Genomic DNA, 22,300 nt, shown 5'->3' on the forward strand with positions numbered 1-22,300 from the left:
ATGCCTTCCCTGAAGCCCTGTGGGCATGATGGTGGTCCAGGCAGGAAAGGGTCCCTTCCACCCCACGCAGGGCAGCTCATAGCTGAGAGTCGATGCTCAGGTCAGGCCTCGAGGATTTCCCAGGCCACATGAGGGGGACAGAGGAACTCTGGGTGCCATGGGGGTCACATAGGAGGTCTCAGTATTCGGTGTGTCATGCACAAATGGGCCTCTTGGGTTGGATTGTGGAGATCAAAGGATCACGCACCACCATGGCCCTGAATAGGACCGTCCTTGTTGAGCAATGGGCCATCCCAGTGAGTCTCCTGGAGCCTGGTGGAGGGGAGGGGGTGGCATTGTTTCCCTGGGTTTGGGTCAAGGCAGAGCTCTGGCCAGCACCTGGTGGCTTCTGCAGGTCAGCCTTGGGACTCATGGGCATTGGGCCAAGGGGGAGCCCTCATCCCACTGGGGGTCACCCTTTTTCCGACGTCAAGTGTCTGGAAGAGTGGCCTCCTGATGTGGAAAGGCCTGCTGTCAAGGGACGTGTCCCAGGAATTTGTCTTTCAAGCTTCTTCTGAGCTTTGGGGTCACATCCAGGGTGACAGGGTCTTGGGCCCAAGCAAAGCAGAGGTCACCAAGTGTCTCCTGATTGGCCATGTGGCTGTTTCTGTGTGTGGGAGGTTTACAGAGCATGGATGGGGACCCACCAGAGGAAGCACGTGGCCCTGCAGCACCAGGCTGTGATTTCTGTTGCACACTTGGAGAGGTTGCCTGGATGCGTGCCCTTCATGCCCAGTGACAGGCTATGCAACTATCAGGTCTGCAGCAGGGTGTGACATCTGGGCTAGCCTCCTTGGTTGGCCGTGACCTGGCTGGTGGCCCAGGTCTGTGCCCAACAGTCCCAGTGCAGCACTGGGGTCATGCAGGGGAGCCGTTTTGGACAGTGGAGGTGCTCTCGGGGCCTGCAATACGATGCAGCCTGGGCGTTTTGCTCAAGCCCAGTGACCCACCTGCCCTTTCCTTTCTGGGTTCTGTGGTAGGGAGAGCCAACAGTGTACCGCGTACTTAACGAGTCAGTATTGAACTCATCACATTGAACTCATCACATGTGTCCATGGAGGGTGAGCAAAGGTGAGCTGGCACCCCCGACCCCCTTCCCCACATGGAGGTCAGTTTGGACACATGTCTTCCTCCTGTCTCCCCAGATGGTGACCCCGGAGGAAAATTTGTGTTGGGCCCACTATCCCTGGGCCAATGTCAGTCAGCTAGGCACCCAGCCCCCAGTGCGCTGAAGCTCAGGACCTTCGTGGTGCCCTCGGCTCCTGCACTGAGCATCTGGGTCCTACTGGATGCATGCGTGGGGGGCAGGAGGGTACCTTGGGTTGGGTCAGTGATGAGAACCTTATATTGTCCTGAAGAAAGGTGATGACTTAAAAATCATGCTCAATAGGATTACGCTGAGGCCCAGCCTAGGTGATAATTTTGGAAGAGAATGCTGTGATTCTGAGGTCCCTGACAGAGCAGCTGTATTTTAGGCTGGAGACCTTGAGGCCCTGAAGGGCATCTTGTGGGCCCAACCCTGTCTCTGCGCTCCTCTGTGAGGCAGCCCAGGCTCCCTGTGCTGGCTTGGTATCCGGGCTCTTGGTCCCTGGTGACGGGGTATGTTGGAGGCTCCTTCCTGAGACCCTGTTCTCCCCTGTGTCTTTCAGTTAGCTCTTCTGCCCAAGTGACCCCCCTAGCCTTGAGCGGCATAGGTGAGTGCATCCTGTTTTGGTCATGGGCCATGAGTGATGTAGCGTGGGGTCCCCGACAGTGGTCCAGGCAGGAAGGGATTCCTTCAGCCCAATGTAGGGCAGCTCCCAGCTGAAACCCAGTGGGCAGGTCAGGCCTCGAGTATTGCCCAGGGCACATGGAGTGGGGCACAGGGGATGCAGTGTGCCCTGGAGGTCACACTGGAGTTCTCCCTCCCTGGAGAGGGATGAGTGACTGGATTCACACGGTCAGGCTGTGGAGATTCAAGGAATGCTCCACACCCATGGCCTTGAATGGGATCAACCCTGTTGAGCAATGGGCCATCTTAGTGGTACCTCCTTGAGCCTGGTGGGGGATGGTACTGTTTCAATGAGGTTGGGTCAAGGCTGAGCTCTGGCTGGCACCTGGTGGTGCTGCAGGCCCTGGGACTTGTGGACTTTGGGCCAAGGGAGCAGCTCTGATCCTGCTGGGGACAAGCCTTCCTTGAGGTCCAGTGGTGAAAAGGGTGTCCTTCTGAGATGGCAAGGCCAGCTGTCGAGGGACTGTTCTAGGAATTTGCTGCCCAGGCTGCTTCTGAGCCTTGGGGTCACCTCAGGGTGGCAGGGTCTTGAGCCCAAGAAAGGAAAAGACACTGTGTTGTTCCTGATTGGCTGAGTGTGACCTGGCTCTGTGTGTCAGAGTTGGGCAGGGCATGGAAAGCATGTGATCCTGGAAGCCCCTAGGCTTGGAGAGGGCACCAGGGCCAGCACCCACCACGCCTAGGTGCAATCTCTTGGACATCCAAGTCTGCAGCGGCTCTTGGCATCTGGGCCACCATACTTGGTTGGCCAGGAGCTGGTTGGTGGCCCTGTCCTGTGCCCTGTGTCCCCGGTATGGCCCTGGGGTTGTGTGTGGGAGCAGGCCCGTGCAGTGGAGGTGCTCTTGGGGCCTGCAGTAGGGTGCTGCCCAGGCATCTTGCCTGAGCCAGGTGACATGCTTGCCCTGTCTTTCCAGGGTTTGGTGGCAGGGAGGGCCAAGGGTTCTCAGTGTCTGTGAGGGATCTGTGTTCAGCATGGATCCCATCACATGAGTATCCCTTAGCCACTTCTCTACATTGATGTGTGAGGCCCTAGTTAGACACATTTCCTCCTCCTGGCCCTCCAGATGGTAAGCCTGGAGGAAGACTTGTGTTGGGCCCACAGGCCCCAGGCCAATGTCTGTCAGCCAGGTGCTCAGCCCCTGGTGCACTGAAACTCTGACCCTTCCTGGCACCCTGGTCTCCTGCACTGAGCTGTGGTGATCACATCTTGGTTGCACTGGATGTTTGTGCGGGGAGGGGGTTCCCTGGATTGGGTCAATGATGAGAACCTGATATTGCCCTGAAGAGAGATGATGACTTAAAAATCATGCTCAATAGGATTACGCTGAGGCCTAGCCTAGGGGAGAATTTTGGAAGTGGATGCTAGGATCCCAAGGTTCTTTGCAGGGCCATTGTATGTTGAACTGGAGACCTGGAGGCTCTGAAGGGCATCTGGAGGTGGCCGAACCTGTCTCTGCACTCCTCTGTGAGGCAGCCCAGTCTCCCTTTGCGGTATTGGTGTTGGTGCTATGGTTCCCTGGGGGCTGGGAACATGGGTGGCTTCCTCCTGAGCCTCTGTTCTCACCTTGTGCCTTTCAGATCTTCCACCCAGGAGGTCCCCCTGGCATTGACTGACATAGGTGAGTGGATTCTGCTGGGGTCATGAGTCATGAACCAGACCATGGGGGGTCCCAGAGATTCAGCCTTTGGGCAACAGTTTTCTCAGGGAGCAGACCTGAATTTCCACCTGGGAGGGAAGGGTTCTCCTGGAGGGCGACTTTTTTGGGAATCAGACCCAAGGAGGATGCCTTCCCTGAAGCCCTGCAAGGGTGATGGTGGTCCAGGCAGGAAAGTTCCTTCTGCTCAATGCAGGGCAGCACCCAGCTGAGACTCAGTGCTCCAGTAAGGCCTCCAGAACTGCCCAGGCCACATGAGGGAGGCCAGAGGGGCTACGAGGTGCCACGGGGGTAATAGGGGAGCCCTTGGTCCTCAGAGTGTGGTGCATGAATGGGCCTATTCGGTTGGGTCTCAGAGATTTAAGGATTGCACCACACCATGGTCCTGAATGCAACCATCCCTGTTGATGAATGGGCCATCCCAGTGGGTCTCCTGGAGTCTGGTGGGAGGCAGCGTTGTTTTCCTGGGGTTGGGTCAAGGCGGAGCTCTGGCTGGTACCTGGTGGTGCTGCAGGTCAGCCCTGGGACTCGTGGGCTTTGGGCCAAGGGGCAGCCCGCATCCCGCTGGGGACCACCCTTTCTCCATGGTCGAGTGTGGTGAAGGGTGGCCTCCTGAGTTGGGAAGGCCCGCTATTGAGGCACTTGTACTGAGAATTTGTTGCTCAGGCTGCTTGGTGTCACCTCCAGGGTGGCAGGGTCTTGGGACCAAGCAAAGGAGAGGGCACCATGTCACTGCAGATAGGCCAAGTGTGACTGGCTCTGTGTCTGGGAGGTATGTAGAGTATGAATGGGGACCCACCAGAGAAAGCAAGTGGCCCTGCAGCCCAAGGCTGTGATTTCTGGTACACACTTGGAGAGGGTGCCTTTACGCCCAAGTACCAGGCTCAGAGGTAGGCTATGCCACTGTCAGGTCTGCAGTGGCGTGTGGCATCTGGGCCAGCCTCCTTGGTTGGCCGTGACCTGGCTGGTGGCCTGGGCCTGTGCCCAGTGTTCCCAGGGCAGCTCTAGGGTGCTGCAGGGGAGCTGTTTTTGCTAGTGGAGGTGCTCTTGGGTCCTGCAGTACAGCACAGCCTGGGCGTTTTGCCTGAGCCCAGTGACCTGCCTGCCTTGCCATTCTCGGGTTTGGTGGTAGGGAGGACCAGGGGTGCCCGGCGTAGGTGATGAGTCAGTATTTCACATGGATATCATCACATGTGTCCATGGAGGGGGAGCAAACATGAGCTGGCACCCGCCACCCCCTTCTCCACATGAAGGGTGGTCGCATGTCCTCCACCTGTTCCCCCAGATGGTGAGACTTCTGTTGGGCTCGCTTTTCCTGGGCCAGTGTCCATCAGCCAGGTGTTCAGCCCTTGGTGTGCTGAAGTTCCAGCCCTTCGTGGTGCCCTGGTCTCCTGCACTGAGCTGTGGTGAGCACATCCGGGTTCCACTGGATGCATATGTGGGAAGGGGGTGTCCTGGGTTGGGTCAATGATGAGAACCGTATATTGTCCTGAAGAGAGGTGATGACTTAAAAATCATGCTCAATAGGATTACACTGAGGCCCACCCTAAGTGACAAATTTGGAAAGAGACTTCTGGCAGGGCCACTGTATTTTAAGTTGGAGGCCTGGAGGCCCTGAAGGGCATCTGGAGGTGGCTCAACTCTTTCTCTGTGCTCCTCCGTGTAGCAACCCAGGTTCCCTGTGCGGGCTTGGTGTTGTTGCTTCTGTTCCTTGGGGGCGGGGCATGTGGGTGGCTCCTTCCTGAGCCCCGGTTCTCCCCTTGTGTCTTTCAGTGAGCTCTTCTGCCAAGGGGGTCCTCCTGGCATTGACCAACATAGGTGAGTGGATCCTGCTGCTGTCATGGTCCATGAGCCAGGCTGCTTGGGGTTGCTGAGGGTCATACTTCGGGCCATGAAGGTTTCCTCAGGGAGCTGACCCTAATTCCCTTGAAGGAGGCATAGTTTCTCCAGGAGGGCAGCTTCCTTGGGAATCTGTGACTTGAAAGGCTTGAGTCGCACAGGTTCAAAGATCTCATCCCACCTGTGACCCTGAATGGGGCCGACCCTGATGAGCAACTGGCCATCCCAGTGGCACGTATTGAGCCTGGTGGGGGGTGGTGCAGTTTCAATGGGGTTGGTTCAAGGCTGAGATATGGCTGGTGCCTGGGATCCGTGGGCTTTGGGCTGAGGGAGAAGCCTGCATCCTATTGGGGGTAACCTGTTCTCCAAATTTGAGTGATGGTAACAGTGGTATTCTGAGGTAGGAAGGCCCACTGTCTGAGGTCCTGTACTGGGAATTTGCCACCCAGGCTTCTTCTGAGCCATAGGGTCACCTCCAGGGTCACAGGGTCTTGGGATCAAGGAAAAGAGAAGATACTATGTGGCCCTTGATTGGCCGAGTGTAGCCCATCTCTGTGTTTGGGAGGTGTGTGGGATATGGATGGGGTCCCACCAGTGAAAGCATGTGGCCTGGGTCCCCAGGCTGTGATTTTCAGTGCACACTTGGAGAGGGCACCTTGGTGGGTGCCCACCACGTCCAGGGGCAGGCTATGTGACTGCCAGGTTTGCAGTGGTGTGTAGCTTCCGGCTACCCTCCTTGGTTGGCTGGGAGTGGGTTGGTGGCTGTGGCCCATGCCCAGTGGTCACAGGGCAGGCAGACTGCCCTGTTTTTTCAGGGTATGGTGACAGGGAGGGCCATGGGTGCCCTGCATCCATGATGGGTCAGTGTTCCACATGGAACCCATTATGTGGGTATCTCTTATGCCTTCTTCATATGGAGATGTGAGGCCCTATTTGGACACATGTCCTCCTCCTGTACCCCCAGATGGTGAGCCTGGAGGAAGACTTGCATTGGGCCCAATGGCCCTGGGCCAGTGTCTGTCAGCCAGGTTCCCAGCCCCCGATGTGCTGAAGCTCAGGCCTTTCCTGGCACCCTGGTCTCCTGCACTGAGCTGTGGTGAGCATATCCTGGTCCTGCTGGATGTATACACGGGGAGGGGTTGTCCTAGGTTGGGTCAATGATCAGAACCTTATAATGTTCTGAAGAGAGGTGATGACTTAAAAATCATGCTCAATAGGATTACACTGAGGCCCAGCCTAGGTGAGAATTTTGGAAGAGGACTCTGGGATCCCAAAGTCCCCTGCAGGGCCCCTGTGTTTTGGGCTGGAGACCTTGAGGCCCTGAAGGGATTCTGGTGGACCCAACTCTATCTCTGTGCTCCTCCATGAGGCAGCCCAGCCTCCCTTTACTGGCTTGATATCTGGGCTCCAGGTCTCTGAGGACGGGGCACATTGGAGGCTCCTTCCTGAGCCCCCATTCTCTCCTGTATCTTTCAGTGAGCTCTTCTGCCCAAGCGGTGCCCCCCGGCCTTAAGCAGCATAGGTGAGTGCATCCTGTTTTGGTCATGGGCCATGAGTGTTGCAGCATGCCATCCCCAACATTCAGCCTTTGGGCCACTAGGGTTTTCTCAGGCTGCAAACCTACTCTCCACCAGGGAGTGATGGTTTCTCAGGAGGGCCACTTCCTTCGGAATCTGACCCATGGAGCACACCTTTCCTGAAGCCCTGCAGAGATGACAGTGGTCCAGGCAGGAAGGGGTTCCTTCAGCCCCAATGTAGGGCAGCTCCCAGCTGAAACTCAGTGGACAGGTCAGGCCTGGAATACTGCCCAGGGCATATGGGGAGGAGGGGCACAGGGAATGTTGCACACCCAGGAGGTCACACTGGAGTTCTCCCTTCCTGGAGAGGGTTGAGTGACTGGGCCCACACGGTCAGGCTGCAGAGATTCAAGGAATGCTCCACACCCATGGCATTGAATGGGACCAACCCTGTTGAGCAATGGGCCATCTTAGTGTAACCTCCTTGAACCTGGTGGGGGATGGCACTCTTTCAATGAGGTTGGGTCAAGGCTGAGCTCTGGCTGGCACCCAGTGGTGCTGCAGGCTGGCCCTGGGACTTGTGGGCTTTGGGCCAAGGGAGAAGCTTCCATCCTGCTGGGGACAACCCTTCCTTGAGGTCCAGTGGCAGGAAGGGGGGCTTCCTGAGGTGGAAAGGCCTACTGTTGAGGGACCTGTCCTGGGGATTTGCTGTCCAGGCTGCTTCTGAGCCATGGGGTCACCTCTAGGGTGGGAGGGTGTTGAGCCCACGGAAAGGAGAGGACACCATGTGGTTCCTGATTGGCTGAGTGTGGCCCAGCTCTGTGTTTCGGAGTTGTGCAGGGTATGGATTGGGACCCACCAGTGAAAGCACATAGCCCTGGAGCTCCCTAGGCTTGGAGAGGGCACCAGGTCTGGCGCCCACCATGCCCAGGTACAGGCTCCAGGACTGCCATGTTGCAGCAGCTCTTGGCATCTGGGCCACCCTCCTTGGTTGGCCAGGAGCTGGTTGGTGGCCCTGTCCCATGCCCCATGTCCCTGGTATGGCCATGGGGTCATGCGGGGGAACCGGCCCTGGCATGGAGGTGCTCTTGCAGCATGCAGTAGGGTGCATCCCAGGTATCTTGCCTGAGCCAGGTGACCCGCTTGCCCTGTCTTTCCAGGATTTGGTGGCAGGGAGGGCCAAAGGTGCCCCGTGTCCATGTTGGGTCAGTGTTCAGCATGGATCCCACTGCATGAGTATCACTTAGCTCCTTCCCAGCATTGATATGTGAAGCCCTGGTTGGACACATGTCCTCCTGTCCCTCCAGATGGTGAGCCTGGAGGGACTTGTGTTGGGCCCACAGGCCCCAGGACAGTGTACATCAGCCAAGTGCTCAGCCCACGGTGTGCTGAAGCTCTGACCCTTCCTGATGCCCTGGTCTCCTGCACTGAACTGTGGTGATCATATCCAGGTCCTGCTAGATGCATGTGCGGGGAGGCAGGGTGCCCTGGGTTGGGTCAATGATGAGAACCTTGTATTGTCTTGAAAAGAGGTGATGACTTAAAAATCATGCTCAATAGGATTACGCTGAGGCCCAGCCTAGGTGAGAATTTTGGAAGAGGACGCTGGGATCCTGAGATCCCCAACAGGGCCACTGTATTTTGGGTTGGAAACCTGGAGGTCTTGAAGGGCATCTGGAGGGGGCCCAACTCTGTCTCTGCGCTCCTTACTGAGGCAGCCCGTGCTCCCTATTCGGGATTGGTATTGGTGCTCCACTTCCCTGGGGGCAGGACACGTGGGTATCTACTCCCTGAGCCCCTGTTCTCCCCTTGTATCTTTCAGTGAGCTCTTCCAAGCAGGCAGGCTCCCTGGCATTGACTGACATAGGTGAGTGGATCCTTCTGGGATTATGGGCCATGAGACAGGCCATGTGGGGTCCCCAAGTTTCAGCCTTTGGATCACGAGGGTTGTCTCAGGCAGCCAACCTGATTTGCCACCTGGGAGAGATGGCTTCTCCAGGAGGGTGGCTTTTTTGGGAATCGGACCAAGGAGGACGCCTTCCCTGAAGCCCTACTGGGAGGATGGTGGTCCAGGTAGGAAAGGGTTCCTTCACCCAGCTGAGACTCAGTGCTCCGGTAAGGCCTCAAGGACCTCCCCACCACATGAAGGGGCCCAGTGGGGCTACGGGGTGCCACAGGAGTGGCAGGGGAGCTCTTGGTCCCCAGAGTGTGGTACATGAATGGGCCCATGGGGTTGGGTCACAGAGATTCAAGGATGCCGCACCACCCATGGCCCTGAATGCGACCCTCCTCCTGGAGCCTGGTGGGGGGTGGTGTTGTTTCCCTGGGGTTCGGTCAAGGTGGAACTCTGGTCGGTACCTGGTGGTAATGTAGGTCAGCCCTGGGACTCATGGGCTTTGGGCCAAGGGACAGCCCATATCCCGCTGGGGGTCACCCTTTCTCTGAGGTCGAGTGTCGTGAAGGGTGGCCTCCTGAGGTGGGAAAGCCCACTGTCGAAGCACCTCTACTGAGAATTTGTTGCTTAGGCTGCTTAGGATCCATGTTGTCACCTCCAGGGTGGTGGGATCTTGGGACCAAGCAAAGGAGAGGGCACCATGTGGCTGCCAATGGCTATGTGCGGCTGGCTCTGTGTCTGAGAGGTGTGTGGAGTATGGATGGGGACCCACCAGAGAAAGCAAGTGGCCCTGCAGCCCCAGGATGTGATTTCTGGTGCAGGCTTGGAGAGGGTGCCTGTACCCCACCCCCATCACGCCCAGGGGCAGGCTTTGCCACTGCAGGTCTGCAGTGCCACGTGGCATCTGGGCCAGCCTCCTTGGTTGGCCGTGACCTGGCTGGTAGCCCGTGCCTGTGCCCAGTGTTCCCAGGGCTGCCCTGGGGTCATGCAGGGGAGCTGTTTTGGGCAGTGGATGTGCTCTTGGGGCCTGCAGTGTGGCACAACCTGGGCATTTTGCCTGAGCCCAGTGACCTGCCTGCCTTGTCCTTCCTGGGTTCGGTGGCAGGGAGGGCCAAGGGTGCCCTACGTCGGTGACAAGTCAGTATTTTGCGTGGATCCCGTCACATGTATCCATGGAGGTGGGGGCAAGTGTGAGCTGGCACACACCCCATTCTCCCCATGGAGGGTGGTCACATGTACTCCACCTGTGCCTCTAGATGGTGAGACTGGAGGAAGACTTCCATTGGGCCCACTTTTCATGGGCCAGTGTCCATCAGCCAGGTGATCAGCCCCCAGTGCATTGAAGATCCAGCCCATCCTGGCACCTTAGTCTCCTGCACTGAGCTGTGCTGAGCATATCTGGGTTCCACCGGAAGTTTTTTTTGCGAGGAGGGGGTTCCCTGGGTTGGGTCAATGATGAGAACCTTATATTGTCCTGAAGAGAGATGATGACTTAAAAATCATGCTCAATAGGATTACGCTGAGGCCCAGCCTAGGGGAGAATTTTGGAAGAGGATTATGGGATCCCAAGGTCCCCAACAAGGCCACTGTATTTTGGGCTAGAGACCTGGAGGCTCTTAAGGGCATCTGGAGGTGTGTCTCTGTCCTCCTTCGTGATGCAGCCCATGCTCCCTGTGTGGGATTGGTGTTGGTGCTCCAGTTCCCTGGTGTGGGGAAAGTTGGTGGCTCCTTCCTGAGCTCCTGTCCTTGCCTTGTGTCTTTCAGTGAGTTCTGCCACCCAGGACATCCCCCTGGCATTGACTGGCATAGGTGAGTGGATCCTGCTGGGGTCATTGGTCATGAGCCAGACCATGTGGTGTCCCCGAGGTTCAGCCTTTGGGCCACAAGGGTTTTCTCAGGGAGCAGACCTGAATTTCACCTGGGAGGGAAGGGTTCTCCTGGAGGGTGGCTTTTTTGGGAATCTAACCCAAGGAGGACCCTTTCCCTGAAGCCCTGCAGGGGTGATGGTGGTCCAGGCAGGAAAGGGTTCCTTCTGCCCAATGCAGGGCAACACCCAGCTGAGATGTGGTGATCCGGTAAGGCCTCCAGAACTGCCCAGGCCATATGAGGGGGGCCAGAGGGGCTACGGGGTGCCACAGGGGTAACAGGGGAGCTCTTGGTCCTTAGACTGTGGTGCCTGAATGGACCCATGGGATTGGGTTGTGTAGATTCAAGGATTGCACCCCACCCATGGCCCTGAATGTGACTCTTCCCATTGAGCAATGGGCCATCTCAGTGGGTCTCCTGGAGCCTGGTGGGGTGGTGGTGTTGTTTCCCTGGGGTTGGGTCTAGGTGGAGCTGTGGCTGGTACCTGGTGGTGCTGCAGATCAGCCCTGGGACTTGTTGGCCTTGGGCCAAGGGACAGCCCACATCCCACTGGGGGTCATCCTATCTCCAAGGTCAACTGTCATGAAGGGTGGCCCCCTGAGGTGAGAAGGCCTACTGTCAAGGGATCTGTCCCAGGATTTTGTTGCTCAGGCTGCTTCTGAGCCATGGCGTCACATCACAGTGGCAGGGTCTTGGGCCTGAGCATAGCAGAGGGCACCATGTCATTCTGGATTGGCCAAGTATGGCCTAGCTCTGTGTGCAGGAGGTGTGCAGAGCATGGACAGTGACCCACCAGAGAAAGCACGTGGCCCTGCATCCCAGGCTGTGATTTCTGGTGCACACTTGGAAAGGGTGTCTTGATTTGTGCCCACCATGCCCAGGGCAGACTATGCCATAGCCAGGTCTGCAGCCTGAGCCACGTGTGGCATCTGGGCCAGCCACCTTGGTTGGCCGTGAGCTGGCTGGTGGCCTTGGCCTGTGGCCAGTGGTGCCAGGGCGGCCCTGGGGTCATGTCGGGGAGCCATCTTGGGCAGTGGAGGTGCTGTCGGAGCCTGCAGTACAGCGCAGCCTGGGCATTTTGCCTGAGCCCAGTCACCTGCCTGCCCTGTTCTTCCAGGATTTGGTGGCAGGGAGGGCCAAAGGTGCCCCACGTCCGTGACGACTCAGTAATTCACATGGATCACATCACGTTTGTCCTTGGAGGGCAAGCAAATGTGAGCCCCCACCCCCCACTGCCTTCCCCACATGGAGGTCATTTTGGACACATATCCTCCTCTTGTCCCCCTAGATGGTGAGACTGGAGGAAGACTTGCTTTGGGCCCACTGTTCCTGGGCCAGTGTCAGTCAGCCAGGTTCCCAGCTCCAAGTGTGCTGAAGCTCAGGGCCTTCCTGGCACCCTTGTCTCCTGCACTGAGCTGGGGTGAGCACATCTGGGTTCCGCTGTTTGCATGCGAAGGGAGGGGTGTGCCCTGGGTTGGGCTGATGATGAGAACCTTATATTGTCCTGAAGAAAGGTGATGACTTAAAAATCATGCTCAATAGTATTATGCTGAAGCCCAAGCTAGGTGAGAATTTTGGAAGATGAGGCTGGGATCCCAAGATCCCCAGCAGGGCCACACTTATTTTGGGCTGGAGAACTTCAAGACCTGAAGGGCATCTTGGGGGGGCCGATCCTGTCTCTGTGCTCCTCCGTGAGGCAGCCCAGGCTCCCCTTGCGGGCTTGCTGTCTGTGCTCTGCTTCCCCAGGGGTGGGGCAATTTGGCAGCCTCTTCCTGAGCCCCCCTTCTTCCCTGTGTCTTTCAGTAAGTTCTTCTGCCCAGATGGGGCCCCTGGATTTGAGTGGCATAGGTCAGTGCATCCTGTTGGGGTCATGGGCCACGAGTGAGGCAGCATCGAGTCATCAAGAGTCAGCCTTTGGGCCACTAGGGTTTTCTCAGGGAGCCAACAGGTTACCCCTCGGGAGGGATGGTTCCTCCAGGAAGGTCGCTTCCTTTGGACTCTGACCCTACGAGCACGCATTTCCTGAAGCTCTGCAGGGTGATGGTAGTCCAGGCAGGAAAGGGTTCCTTCAGCCCAACCTAATGCAGTTCCCAGCTGAAACTCAGTGGCAGGTCAGGCTCGAGGACTGCTCAGGCCACATGATGGGAGCCACAGCGGCTTTGGGGTGCCCTGCGGGTCATGCTGGAGTTCTTGCCCCAAGAGGGGTGGGTGATAGGGCCCATGCGGTCAGGCTGCAGTGATTCAAGGAATGCTACCCACCCATGGCCCTGAATGGGACCGACCCTGTTGAGCAATGGGCCATTTTAATGGCGCCTCCTTGAGCCTGGTAGGGGGTGGCATTGTTTCAATGCAGTTGGGTCAAGGCTGAACTCTGGCTGGTGCCCAGTGGTGCCCACATGGGCTTTGGGCCAAGCGGGCAGCTCATATCCCGCTGGGGTCACCCCTTCCTTGAGATTCAGTGGCGGGAAGGGTGTTCTCCTGAGGTGGAAGACCTGCTGTCAAGGGACTTGTCCTGGGAATTTGCCACCTAGGCTGCTTCTGAGCCATGGAGTCACCTCCAGGGTGGCAGGATCTTGAGCCCAAGGAGAGGGGACACCATATGGTTTCCGACTAGGAGTGTGGCCCAGCTCTGTGTGTGGGAGGTGTGCAGGGCATGGATGGGGACCCATCAGAGAAAGCATGTGGCCCTGGAGGCCCCCAGGCTTTGATTTCTGGTGTGTGCTTGCAGTGGGCACCAGGGCAACCCTTCCATGCCCAGGGGCAGGCTCTGTGACTTCCAGGTCTGGAGTGGCTCCTGTCATGAAGACCACTCTCCTTGGTTGGCCATGAGCAGGTTGGTTGCCCTGGCCTGTGCCCTGTGGTCCTGGTGCGGCCCTGGGGTTGTTTGGGGGAGACAGCGCAGGCAGTGGAGGTGCTCTTGAGGCCTGCAGTAGGGCACAGCCCAGGCTTCTTGCCTGAGTCCAGTAACCCACTTGCCCTGCCTTTCCAGGGTTTCGTGGCAGGGAGGGCCAAGTGTGCCCCGCGTCCGAAATGGATCAGTGTTCTGCATGGATCCCATCACAAGGGTATCCCCTACCCACCTTCCATGCATTGATATGTGAGGCCCTGGTTGGACACATGTCTTCCTCCTGTCCCTATAGATGGTGACCCTCGAGGAAGACTTGTATTGGGCCCACATGCCCCAGGCTAGTGTCTGTCAGCCAGGTGCTCAGCTCCCACTGCACTGAAGCTCGGACCCTTCCTGGCACCCTGGTGTCCAGCACTGAGTTGTGGTGAGCCCATCTGGGTCCTGCTGGATGCATGCATGGGGAGGGGGCTGCCCTGAGTTGGGTCAGTGATGAGAACCTTACATTGTCCTGAAGACAGGTGATGACTTAAAAATCATGCTCAATAGGATTACGCTGAGGCCCAGCCTAGGTGAGAATTTTGGAAGAGGATGGATGGGATCCTGAGATCCCAGGCAGGGTCACTGTATTTTGGACTGGAGACCTGGAGGCCCTGAAGGGCATCTGGAAGGGGGCCCAGACCTGTCTCTGTGTCCTCCATGAGGCAGCCCACGCTTCCTGTGTGAGCTTGGTGTTGGTGCTCTGGTTCCCCAGGGAGAGGGCAGGTTGATGGCTCTTTCCTGAGCCCCTGTTCTCCCTTTGTGTCTTTCAGTGACCTTTTCCACCCAGGTGGGCCGCCTGGCATTGACCGACATAGGTGAGTGCATCCTACTGGGATAATGGGCCATTAGATAGTCCGTGTGGGGTTGCTGAGGTTTAGCCTTTGGGCCACAAGGGTTTTCTCAGGTAGCCAACCTGAATTCCCACCTGAGAGAGATGGCTTCTCCAGGAGGCAGCTTTTTTGGGAATCAGACTCAAGGAGGACGCCTTCCCTGAAGCCCTGCAGGTGTGATGGTGGTCCAGGCAGGAAAGGGTTCCTTCTGCCCAACTCGGGGCCCAATGCAGGGCAGTGACCCCTGAGAATTGGTGCTCTGATAAGGCCTCGAGGACTGCCCAGGCCACATGAAGGAGGTCAGAGGGGATACGGGGAACCACGGGGGTAACAGGGGAGCTCTTGGCCCCCAGAGTGTGGTGCATGAATGGGCCCATGGGGTTGGGTTGCAGAGATTCAAGGATTGCATCTCACCCATGGCCCTGAATGCGACCATCCCTGTTGAGCAATGGGCCATCCCAGTGGGTCTCCTGGAGCCTGGTGTGGGGTGGCGTTGTTTTCCTGGGGTAGGATCAAGGCGGAGCTCTGGCTGGTACCTGGTGGTGCTGCAGGTCAGCCCTGGGACTCGTGGGCTTTGGGCCAAGGGGCAGTCCGCATCCCGCTGGGGGTCACCCTTTCTCCGAGGTTGAGTGTCGTGAAGGGTGGGTTCCTGAGGTGGGAAGGCCCACTGTTGAGGCACCTAGCCTGGGAATTGTCCCTCAGGCTGCTTAGGAGCCATGGTGTCATCTCCAGGGTGGTGGGATCTTGGGACTAAGCCAAGGAGGGGGCACCATGTGGCTCCCGATTGGCCATGTGTGGCTGGCTCTGTGCCTGGGAAGCGTGTGGAGTATGGATGGGGACCCACTAGACAAAGTAAGTGACCCTGCAGTCCCAGGATGTAATTTCTGGTGTAAGCTTGGAAAGGGTGCCTATATGCATGCCCACCATGCCCAGGAGCAGGCTATGCCACTGCAGGGTCTGCAGTGGCACCTGGCATATGGGCCAGCCTCCTTCGTTGGCTGTGACCTGGCAGGTGGCCTGTGCTTGTGCCCAGTGGTCCCAGGGTAGCCCTGGGGTCATGCAGGGGAGCCATTTTGGGCAGTGGATGTGCTCTCGGGTCTACAGTACAGCACAGCCTGGGTGTTTTGCTCAAGCCCAGTGAACTGCCTGCATTGTCCTTCCTGGGTTCAGTGGCAGGGAGAGCCAAGGGTGCCCCACACTGGTGACGAGTCAGTATTTTGCATAGATCTCATCACACGTGACCATGGAGGACTAGCAAGCATGAGCTGGCAACAGCCACCCCCTTCTCCGCATGGAGGCTGGTCACATGTCCTCTACCTGTGCCCCCAGATGATGAGACTGGAGGAAGACTTCCATTGGGACCACTTTTCCTGGGCCAGTGTCCGTCAGCCAGGTGCTCAGCCCCTGATGTACTGAAGCTCCAGCCTTTCCTGATGCCCCAGTGTCCTGCACTAAGCTGTGGTGAGCACATCCAGGTTCCACTGGATTTTTGTGCGGGGAGGGGGTTTTCTATGTTGGGTCAATGATGAGAATCTTATATGGTCCTGAAGAGAGGTGATGACTTAAAAATCATGCTCAATAGGATTACGCTGAGGCCCAGCCTAGGTGAGAATTTTAGAAGAGGATTATGGGATCCCTGAGGTCCTCAACAAGGCCACTACATTTTGGGCTAGAGATCTGGAGGCTCTGAAGGGCATCTGGAGGTGGCCCAACCTGTCTCTGTGCTCCTCTGTGAGGCAGCCCAGGCTCCCTGTGCAGGGTTGGTGTTGGTGTTCTGGATCTCTGGTGTGGGGAATGTTGGTGGCTCCTTCCTGAGCCCTCATTCTCACTTTGTGTCTTTCAGTGAGCTCTTCCACCCAGGAAGGCCCCTTGGCATTGACTGGCATAGGTGAGTGGATCCTGCTGGGGTCATTGGTCATGAGCCAGACCGTGTGGGGTCCCCAAGGTTCAGCCTTCAGTCCACAAGGGTTTTCTCAGGGAGCAGACCTGAATTTCCACCTGGGAGGGAAGGGTTCTCCTGGAGGGTGGCTTTTTTTAGGAATCTAACCCAAGGAGGATGCCTTCCCTGAAGCCCTGCAAGGGTGATGGTGGTCCAAGCAGGAAAGTGTTCCTTTTGCCCAATGCAGGACAGTGCCCAATTGAGACTCAGTGCTCCAGTAAGGTCTCCAGGACTGCCCAGGCCACATGAAGGAGGCCAGAGGGGCTATGGGGCACCACTGGGGTAATAGGGGAGCTCTTGGTCCCTGGAGTGTGGTATGTGAATGGGGTTGGGTCACAGAGATTCAAGGATCACACCCCACCCATGGCCCTGAAAGCGACCATCCCTGTTGAGCAATGGGCCATCCCACTGGGTCTCCTGGAGCCTGGTGCAGGGTGATGTTGTTTCCCTGGGGTTGGGTCAAGGTGGAGCTCTGGTACCTGGTCATGCTACAGTTCAGCCTTGGGACTCATAGGATTTGGGCCAAGGGACAGCCAGCATCCTGCTGGGGGTCACCCTATCTCTGAGGTCGAATGTCACGAAGGGTGGCCTCCTGAGGTGGGAAGGCCCATTGTCGAGAGACCTGTCCCAGGATATTATTGCTTAGGCTTCTTCTGAGCCATGGCATCACCTCCAGGGTGACAGGGTCTTGGGCCCAAGCAAAGGAGAGGGCACCATGTCGCTCTGAGTTGGCCAAGGGTAGCCTAGCTCTGTGATGGGAGGTGTGCAGAGCATAGCTGGTGACCCACCAGAGAAAACACGTGGCCCTGCAGCCCCAAGCAGTGATTTCCGGTGCATGCTTAGAGAGGGCATCTTGATGTGAGCCCATCACACCCAGGGGCAGACTACGTGACTGCCAGGACTACAGTGGCACATGGCATCTGGGCCAGCCTTCTTGGCTGGCCATGACCTGGCTAATGGCCCTGGCCCGTGCCTTGGGGTCATGCAGGGGAGCCCTCCTGGACAGTGGAGGTCCTCTCAGGGCCTGCAATGTGGCACAGGCTGGGCATTTGGCCTGAACCCAGTGACCTACCTGCCCTGTCCTTCCAGGGTTGGGTGGCAGGGAGGGACAAGGGTGCCCCATGTTGGTAACAAGTCAGTATTTCACATGGATCTCATCACATGTGTCCATGGAGGACGAGCAAGCAGGAACTGGCACCCGCTACTTCCTTCCCTACATGGAGGTCATTTTGGACACATGTCCTCCACCTCTATCCCAGATAGTGAGACTGGAGGAAGCCTTGCATTGGGCCTGCTGTTCCTGGGCCAGTGGCCACCAGCCTGGTGCCCAGTCCCTGATGTGCTGAAGCTGAGGCCCTTCCTCGCACCCTGGTCTCCTGCACTGAGCTATGGTGAGCACATCTGGGTCCCGCTGGATGCATGCACGAGGTGGTTGGTCCCCTGGATTGGGGTGATGATGAGAACCTTATATTTTCCTGAAGAAAGGTGATGACTTAAAAATCATGCTCAATAGGATTATGCTGAGGCCCAGCCTAGGTGAGAACTTCGGAAGAGGATGCTGGGATCCTGAGATCCCTGGCAGGGCCACTATATTTTGGGCTGGAGAACTGGAGGCCATGAAGGGTCTCTCAGGGGGTCCCACCCTGTCTCTGTGCCCCTCTGTAAGGCAGCCCAGGCTCCCTGTGTGGGCTTGGTGTCTGGTCTCTCGTTCCCTGGAGGTGGGGCATGTTGGCGGCTCCTTCCTGAGCCCACTTTCTCCCCTGTGTCTTTCAGTGAGCTCTTCTGCCCAGGTGGGGCCCATGGCCTTACATGACGTAGGTGAGTGTATCCTGTGGGGATCATGGGCCATGAATGAGGCAGCGTGGGGGCATTTAGAGTGTTTTCTCAGGGTGCCACCGAGGAGGGAACATTTCTCCAGTAGGTTCACTTCCTTGGGAATCTGACCCTAGGAGCATGCATTTCCTGAAGCTCTGCAGAGGTGATGGTGGTCCAGGCAGGAAAGGGTTCCTTCAGCCCAACATAGAGCAGCTCCCAGCTGAAACTCGATAGGCTGGTCAGGCCTCGAGGACTGTCCAGGCCACATGAGGTGGGCAACAGGGGCTCTGGGGCAGCCTGGGGGTCATGCTAGAGTTCTCCCTCTCTGGACAGTGGTGGGTGATTGGGCCCACGCAGACAGGCCCCAGAGATTCAGGACTGTGCCCCATCCATGGGCCTGAATGGGACCGACCCTGTTGAGTAATGGGCCATCTTAGTGGTACCTCCTTGAGCCTGGTAGGGGGAGGCGCTGTTTCAGTGCAGTTGAATCAAGGCTGAGCTCTGGCTGGTGCTGGGTGGTACTGCAGGCAGCCCTGGGGGTTGTGGTCTTTGGGACAAGGGGCTACCTCATGTCCCGCTGGGGTCACCCCTTCCTTGAGATTCAGTGGCCAAAAGGGTGTTCTCCTGAGGTGGGAAGTCCTGCTATCGAGGGACCTGTTCTGGGAATTTGCCACACAGGCTGCTTCTGAGCCACGGGATCACCTCCAGGGTGGCAGGGTTTTGATCCCGAGGAAAGGAGAGGACACCATGTGGTTTCCGATTGACCAAGTGTGGCCTGGCTCTGTGTGTGGGAGGTGTAGGGCAAGATGAGGACCCACCAGAGAAAGCACATGGCTCTGGAGGCCCCCAGGCTTTGATTTCTGGTGTGTGCTTGGAGAGGGCACCAGGATGGGCACCCACCACGCCCACGGCAGGCTCTGTGACTGCCAGGTCTGCATTGGCTCCTGGTGTCAGGGCCAGACTCACTGGTTGGCCATGAGCAGGTTGGTTGCCCTGACCCGTCCCCGTGGTCCCAGTGCAGCCCTGGAGTTGTTTCGGGGAGCCGGCTTGAGCAGTGGAGGTGCTCTTGGAGCCTGCAGTAGGGCACAGCCCAGGCGTCTTGCCTGAGCCCAGTAACCTGCTTGCCGTGTCTTTCCAGGGTTTCGTGGCCGGGAGGGCCAATGGTGCTCTGTGTCCGTGTTGGGTCAGTGTTTTGCATGGATCCCATCACATGGGTGTCCCCTATCCACCTTCCCCACGCTGATACATGAGGCCCTGGTTGGACACATGTCCTTCTCCTGTCACCCTAGATGGTGAGCCTGGAGGAAGACTTGTGTTGGGCCCCCACAGGCCCGAGGCCAGTGTCCGTCAGCCTGGTGCTCACCCCCCGGTGCGCTGAAGCTCATACCCTCCCTGGCACCCTGGTCTCCTGCACTGAGCTGTGGTGAGCACATCCAGGTTCCACTGGATGCATGCATGGGGAGGGGCTTGCCCTTGGTTGGGTCAATGATGAGAACCTTATATTGTCCTGAAGAGAGGTGATGACTTAAAAATCATGCTCAATAGGATTACGCTGAGGCCCAACCTAGGTGAGAATGTTGGAAGAAGACACTGGGATCCCGAGATCTCCAACAGGGACACTGTATTTTGGGTTGGAGACTTGGAGGCCCTGAAGGTCATCTGGAAGGAGGCCCAACCCTGTCTCTGTGCTCTTCCTTGAGGCAGCCCAGGCTACCTCTGAGGGCTTGGTGTTGGTGCTCCAGTTCCCTGTGGCCAGGGAACATTGGTGGCTCCTTCCTGAGCCCCCATTCCTCGCTTGTGTCTTTCAGTGAGCTTTTCCTCCCAGGAGGACCCCTGGCATTGACTGGCATAGGTGAGTGCATCCTGCTGGGGTCATGGGCCATCAGCCAGGCCATGTGGGGTCACTGAGGTTCAGCCTTTGGGCCACAAGGGTTTTCTCAGGCAGCCGGCCTGAATTCCCACCTAGGAGAGACGGGTTCTCCAGGAGGGTGGCTTTTTTGGGAATTAGACCCAAGGAGGATACCTGAAGCCCTGCAGGGGTGATGGTGGTCCAGGCAGGAAAGGGTTCTGTCAGCCCCAGGCAAGGCAACTCCTAGCTGACACTCGGTGCTCGGGTCAGTCCTTGAGGACTGCCTGAACACGAGGGGGTCCAGAGGGGCTCTGGGTGCCACGGGGGTCACATGGGAGCTCTCAGTCCCCAGAGTGTGGTGTGTGAATGGACCCTTATGGTTGAGTCTTGGAGATACAAGGACCGTGCCCCACCCGTGGCCTGGAATGTGACCATCCCTGTTGAGCAATGGGCCATCCCAGTGGGTCTCCTGGAGCCTGCTGGGAGGTGGCATTGTTTTCCTGGGGTTGGGTCAAGGCAGAGCTCTGTCCCGTACCTGGTTGTGTTGCAGGTCAGCCCTAGGACTCGTGGGCTTTGGGCCAAGGGGCAGCCCGCATCCCGCTGGGGATCACCCTGTCTCTGAGATTGAGTGTCATGAAGGGTGGCCTCCTGAGAAGGGAAGGCCTGCTGTCGAGGGACCTGTCCTGGGATTTTGTTGCTCAGGCTGCTTGGAATCCATTGTGTCACCTCCAGGATGGTGGAGTTTTGGGCCCAAGCAATGGAGAGGGCACCATGTGTCTCCTGATTGTTCAAGTGTGGCTAGCTCTGTGTGTGGGAGATATGCAGACTATGGATGGTGACCCACCAAAGAAAGCATGTGGCTTAGGCTGTGATTTCCAGTGCATACCCCATGCCCAGGGGTAGGCTATGCGACTGCCAGGTCTGCAGTGGTGCATGGAATCTTGGCCAGCCTTCTTGGTTGGCCATGACCTGGCTGGTGGCCCTGGCCCATGCCCAGCGGTCCCAGGGCAGCCCTTGGGTCATGCAGCAGAGCCCTCTTGGGCAGTGGAGGTGCTCTCAAAGCCTGCAGTATGGCACAGCCTGGGCATTTAGCCAGAGCCCAGTGACCTACCTGCCCTGTCCTTCCAGGGTTCAGTGGCAGGCAGGGCCAATGGTGCCCTGTGTCAGTGACAAGTCAGTATTTCAAATGGATCTCATCACAATGTGTCTATGGAGGATGAGCAAAAATGAGCTGGCATGCCCACCTCCTTCCCCACATGGAGGTTATTTTGGACACATGTTCTCCACCTCTCCCCCAGATAGTGAGACAGGAGGATGACTTGTGTTGGGCCCGTTCCTGGGCCAGTGGCCATCAGCCTGTTGCCCAGCCCCTGATGCACTGAAGCTCAGGCCCTTCCTGGCTCCCTGGTCTCCTGCACTGAGCTGTGGTGAACATATCTGTGTCCGAATGGATGCATGCTCAGGGTGGTTGTTCCCCTGGGTAGGGTCGATGATGAGAACCTTATATTGTCCTGAAGAAAGGTGATGACTTAAAAATCATGCTCAATAGGATTACACTGAGGTCCAGGCTAGGTGAGAATTTTGGAAGAGGGCGCTGGGATGCCAAGATCCCCAGCAGGGCCACTAGCCACTGTATTTTGTACTGAAGAACTTGAGGCCCCGAAGGGCATCTCAGGGGTCCTAGCCCTGTCTCTGTGCCCCTCTGTGAGGCAGCCCAGGCTCCCTGTGTGGGCTTGGTGTCCAGGCTCTTCTTCCTGGGGATGGGGCATGTTGGCGGCTCCTTCCTGAGCCCACGTTCTCCCCTGTGTCTTTCAGTGAGCTCTTCTGCCCAGGTGGGGCCCATGGCCTTATGCGACGTAGGTGAGTGTATCCTGTGGGAGTCATGGGCCATGAATGAGGCAGCGTGGGGCCATTTAGGGTGTTTTCTCAGGGTGCCACCGAGGAGGGAACATTTCTCCAGTAGGTTCACTTCCTTGGGAATCTGACCCTAGGAGCACGCATTTCCTGAAGCCCTGCAAAGGTAATGGTGGTCCAGGCAGGAAAGGTTCCTTCAGCCCAACATAGAGCAGCTCCCAGCTGAAATTTGGTGGGCTCGTCAGGCTGTGAGGACTGCCCAGGCCACATGATGGGGGACACAGAAGCTCTGGGGCTCCCTGGGGGTCACACTGGTGTTCTCCCTCCCTGAAGAGTGGTGGGTGATTGGGCCCACACAGTCAGGCGGCAGAGATTCAAGGAACGCCCCCCACCCATGGCCCTGAATGGGAACAACTCTGTTGAGTAATGGGCCATCTTAATGGTGCCTCCTTGAGCCTGTTGGGGGTGGGGTGCTGTTTCAGTGAAGTTGAGTCAAAGCTGAACTCTGGCTGGTGCCTTGTGGTGCTGCAGGCCGGCCCTTCCTT

General features: G+C 57.7%; 1 protein-coding gene, 2 long non-coding RNA genes and 12 other non-coding genes across 26 annotated transcripts in view; all 15 read left to right on the forward strand.

The window, feature by feature from the left end:
• LOC116482007 (uncharacterized) overlaps window positions 1–6,303 on the forward strand; it is a 33,543-nt gene extending 27,240 nt beyond the window's left edge. Inside the window, exons 30-35 of one of the 2 annotated variants that reach the window (XR_009209901.1) lie at window positions 1,020–1,110; window positions 1,689–1,733; window positions 3,389–3,429; window positions 4,751–4,871; window positions 5,239–5,283; window positions 6,269–6,303. This is a non-coding gene — a long non-coding RNA (uncharacterized LOC116482007). The remainder of the gene's footprint in view (window positions 1–1,019; window positions 1,111–1,688; window positions 1,734–3,388; window positions 3,430–4,750; window positions 4,872–5,238; window positions 5,284–6,268) is intronic. The other variant, XR_009209902.1, reaches the window with a different exon arrangement.
• On the forward strand, window positions 1,364–1,445 carry LOC116482710 (small nucleolar RNA SNORD115). The gene has a single exon (XR_004251982.1). It is a non-coding gene; the product is annotated as a small nucleolar RNA SNORD115 (small nucleolar RNA).
• Window positions 3,062–3,143, forward strand: LOC116482722 (small nucleolar RNA SNORD115). The gene has a single exon (XR_004251994.1). It is a non-coding gene; the product is annotated as a small nucleolar RNA SNORD115 (small nucleolar RNA).
• Window positions 4,927–5,008, forward strand: LOC116482711 (small nucleolar RNA SNORD115). Its single transcript, XR_004251983.1, has one exon. It is a non-coding gene; the product is annotated as a small nucleolar RNA SNORD115 (small nucleolar RNA).
• On the forward strand, window positions 6,304–21,388 carry LOC131381108 (uncharacterized). Its single transcript, XM_058427206.1, has 12 exons — window positions 6,304–6,400; window positions 6,785–6,826; window positions 8,644–8,688; window positions 10,480–10,524; window positions 14,239–14,283; window positions 15,628–15,759; window positions 16,142–16,186; window positions 17,497–17,628; window positions 18,011–18,055; window positions 19,191–19,235; window positions 19,342–19,475; window positions 19,861–21,388. Exons 1-11 carry the CDS (start codon window positions 6,304–6,306, stop codon window positions 19,428–19,430), a joined length of 762 nt encoding a protein of 253 aa, XP_058283189.1. The 3' UTR covers window positions 19,431–19,475; window positions 19,861–21,388.
• On the forward strand, window positions 6,456–6,537 carry LOC116482724 (small nucleolar RNA SNORD115). The gene has a single exon (XR_004251996.1). It is a non-coding gene; the product is annotated as a small nucleolar RNA SNORD115 (small nucleolar RNA).
• On the forward strand, window positions 8,316–8,397 carry LOC116482713 (small nucleolar RNA SNORD115). The gene has a single exon (XR_004251985.1). It is a non-coding gene; the product is annotated as a small nucleolar RNA SNORD115 (small nucleolar RNA).
• On the forward strand, window positions 10,162–10,243 carry LOC116482699 (small nucleolar RNA SNORD115). Its single transcript, XR_004251971.1, has one exon. It is a non-coding gene; the product is annotated as a small nucleolar RNA SNORD115 (small nucleolar RNA).
• LOC116482737 (small nucleolar RNA SNORD115) lies at window positions 12,058–12,139 on the forward strand. The gene has a single exon (XR_004252008.1). It is a non-coding gene; the product is annotated as a small nucleolar RNA SNORD115 (small nucleolar RNA).
• On the forward strand, window positions 13,910–13,991 carry LOC116482718 (small nucleolar RNA SNORD115). Its single transcript, XR_004251990.1, has one exon. It is a non-coding gene; the product is annotated as a small nucleolar RNA SNORD115 (small nucleolar RNA).
• LOC116482708 (small nucleolar RNA SNORD115) lies at window positions 15,815–15,896 on the forward strand. The gene has a single exon (XR_004251980.1). It is a non-coding gene; the product is annotated as a small nucleolar RNA SNORD115 (small nucleolar RNA).
• LOC116482736 (small nucleolar RNA SNORD115) lies at window positions 17,685–17,766 on the forward strand. The gene has a single exon (XR_004252007.1). It is a non-coding gene; the product is annotated as a small nucleolar RNA SNORD115 (small nucleolar RNA).
• LOC116482698 (small nucleolar RNA SNORD115) lies at window positions 19,532–19,613 on the forward strand. Its single transcript, XR_004251970.1, has one exon. It is a non-coding gene; the product is annotated as a small nucleolar RNA SNORD115 (small nucleolar RNA).
• Window positions 21,385–21,466, forward strand: LOC116482725 (small nucleolar RNA SNORD115). Its single transcript, XR_004251997.1, has one exon. It is a non-coding gene; the product is annotated as a small nucleolar RNA SNORD115 (small nucleolar RNA).
• Window positions 21,397–22,300, forward strand: part of LOC131380643 (uncharacterized) — a 139,108-nt gene continuing 138,204 nt past the window's right edge. For 7 of the 11 annotated variants that reach the window (XR_009209896.1, XR_009209898.1, XR_009209893.1 and 4 more), the window contains exon 1: window positions 21,696–21,761. This is a non-coding gene — a long non-coding RNA (uncharacterized LOC131380643). Of the gene's footprint in view, window positions 21,762–22,300 lie in introns of all 11 variants that reach the window. The other 4 variants (XR_009209895.1, XR_004251724.2, XR_004251721.2 and 1 more) reach the window with 2 other exon arrangements.

This window comes from Hylobates moloch, unplaced genomic scaffold (genome assembly GCF_009828535.3).
Source record: "Hylobates moloch isolate HMO894 unplaced genomic scaffold, HMol_V3 SCAFFOLD_14, whole genome shotgun sequence".
Classification (NCBI taxonomy): Eukaryota; Metazoa; Chordata; class Mammalia; order Primates; family Hylobatidae; genus Hylobates; species Hylobates moloch.

Bases quoted from the DNA above. Each gene is read 5' to 3' on its own strand.
- LOC131381108 (XM_058427206.1), top strand. From the start codon at position 6,304: ATGGCCCTGGGCCAGTGTCTGTCAGCCAGGTTCCCAGCCCCCGATGTG. The intron at 8,689-10,479 runs GTGAGTGGATCC...TGTGTCTTTCAG, and splicing joins CCTGGCATTGACTGACATAG to TGAGTTCTGCCACCCAGGAC. The intron at 10,525-14,238 runs GTGAGTGGATCC...TGTGTCTTTCAG, and splicing joins CCTGGCATTGACTGGCATAG to TGACCTTTTCCACCCAGGTG.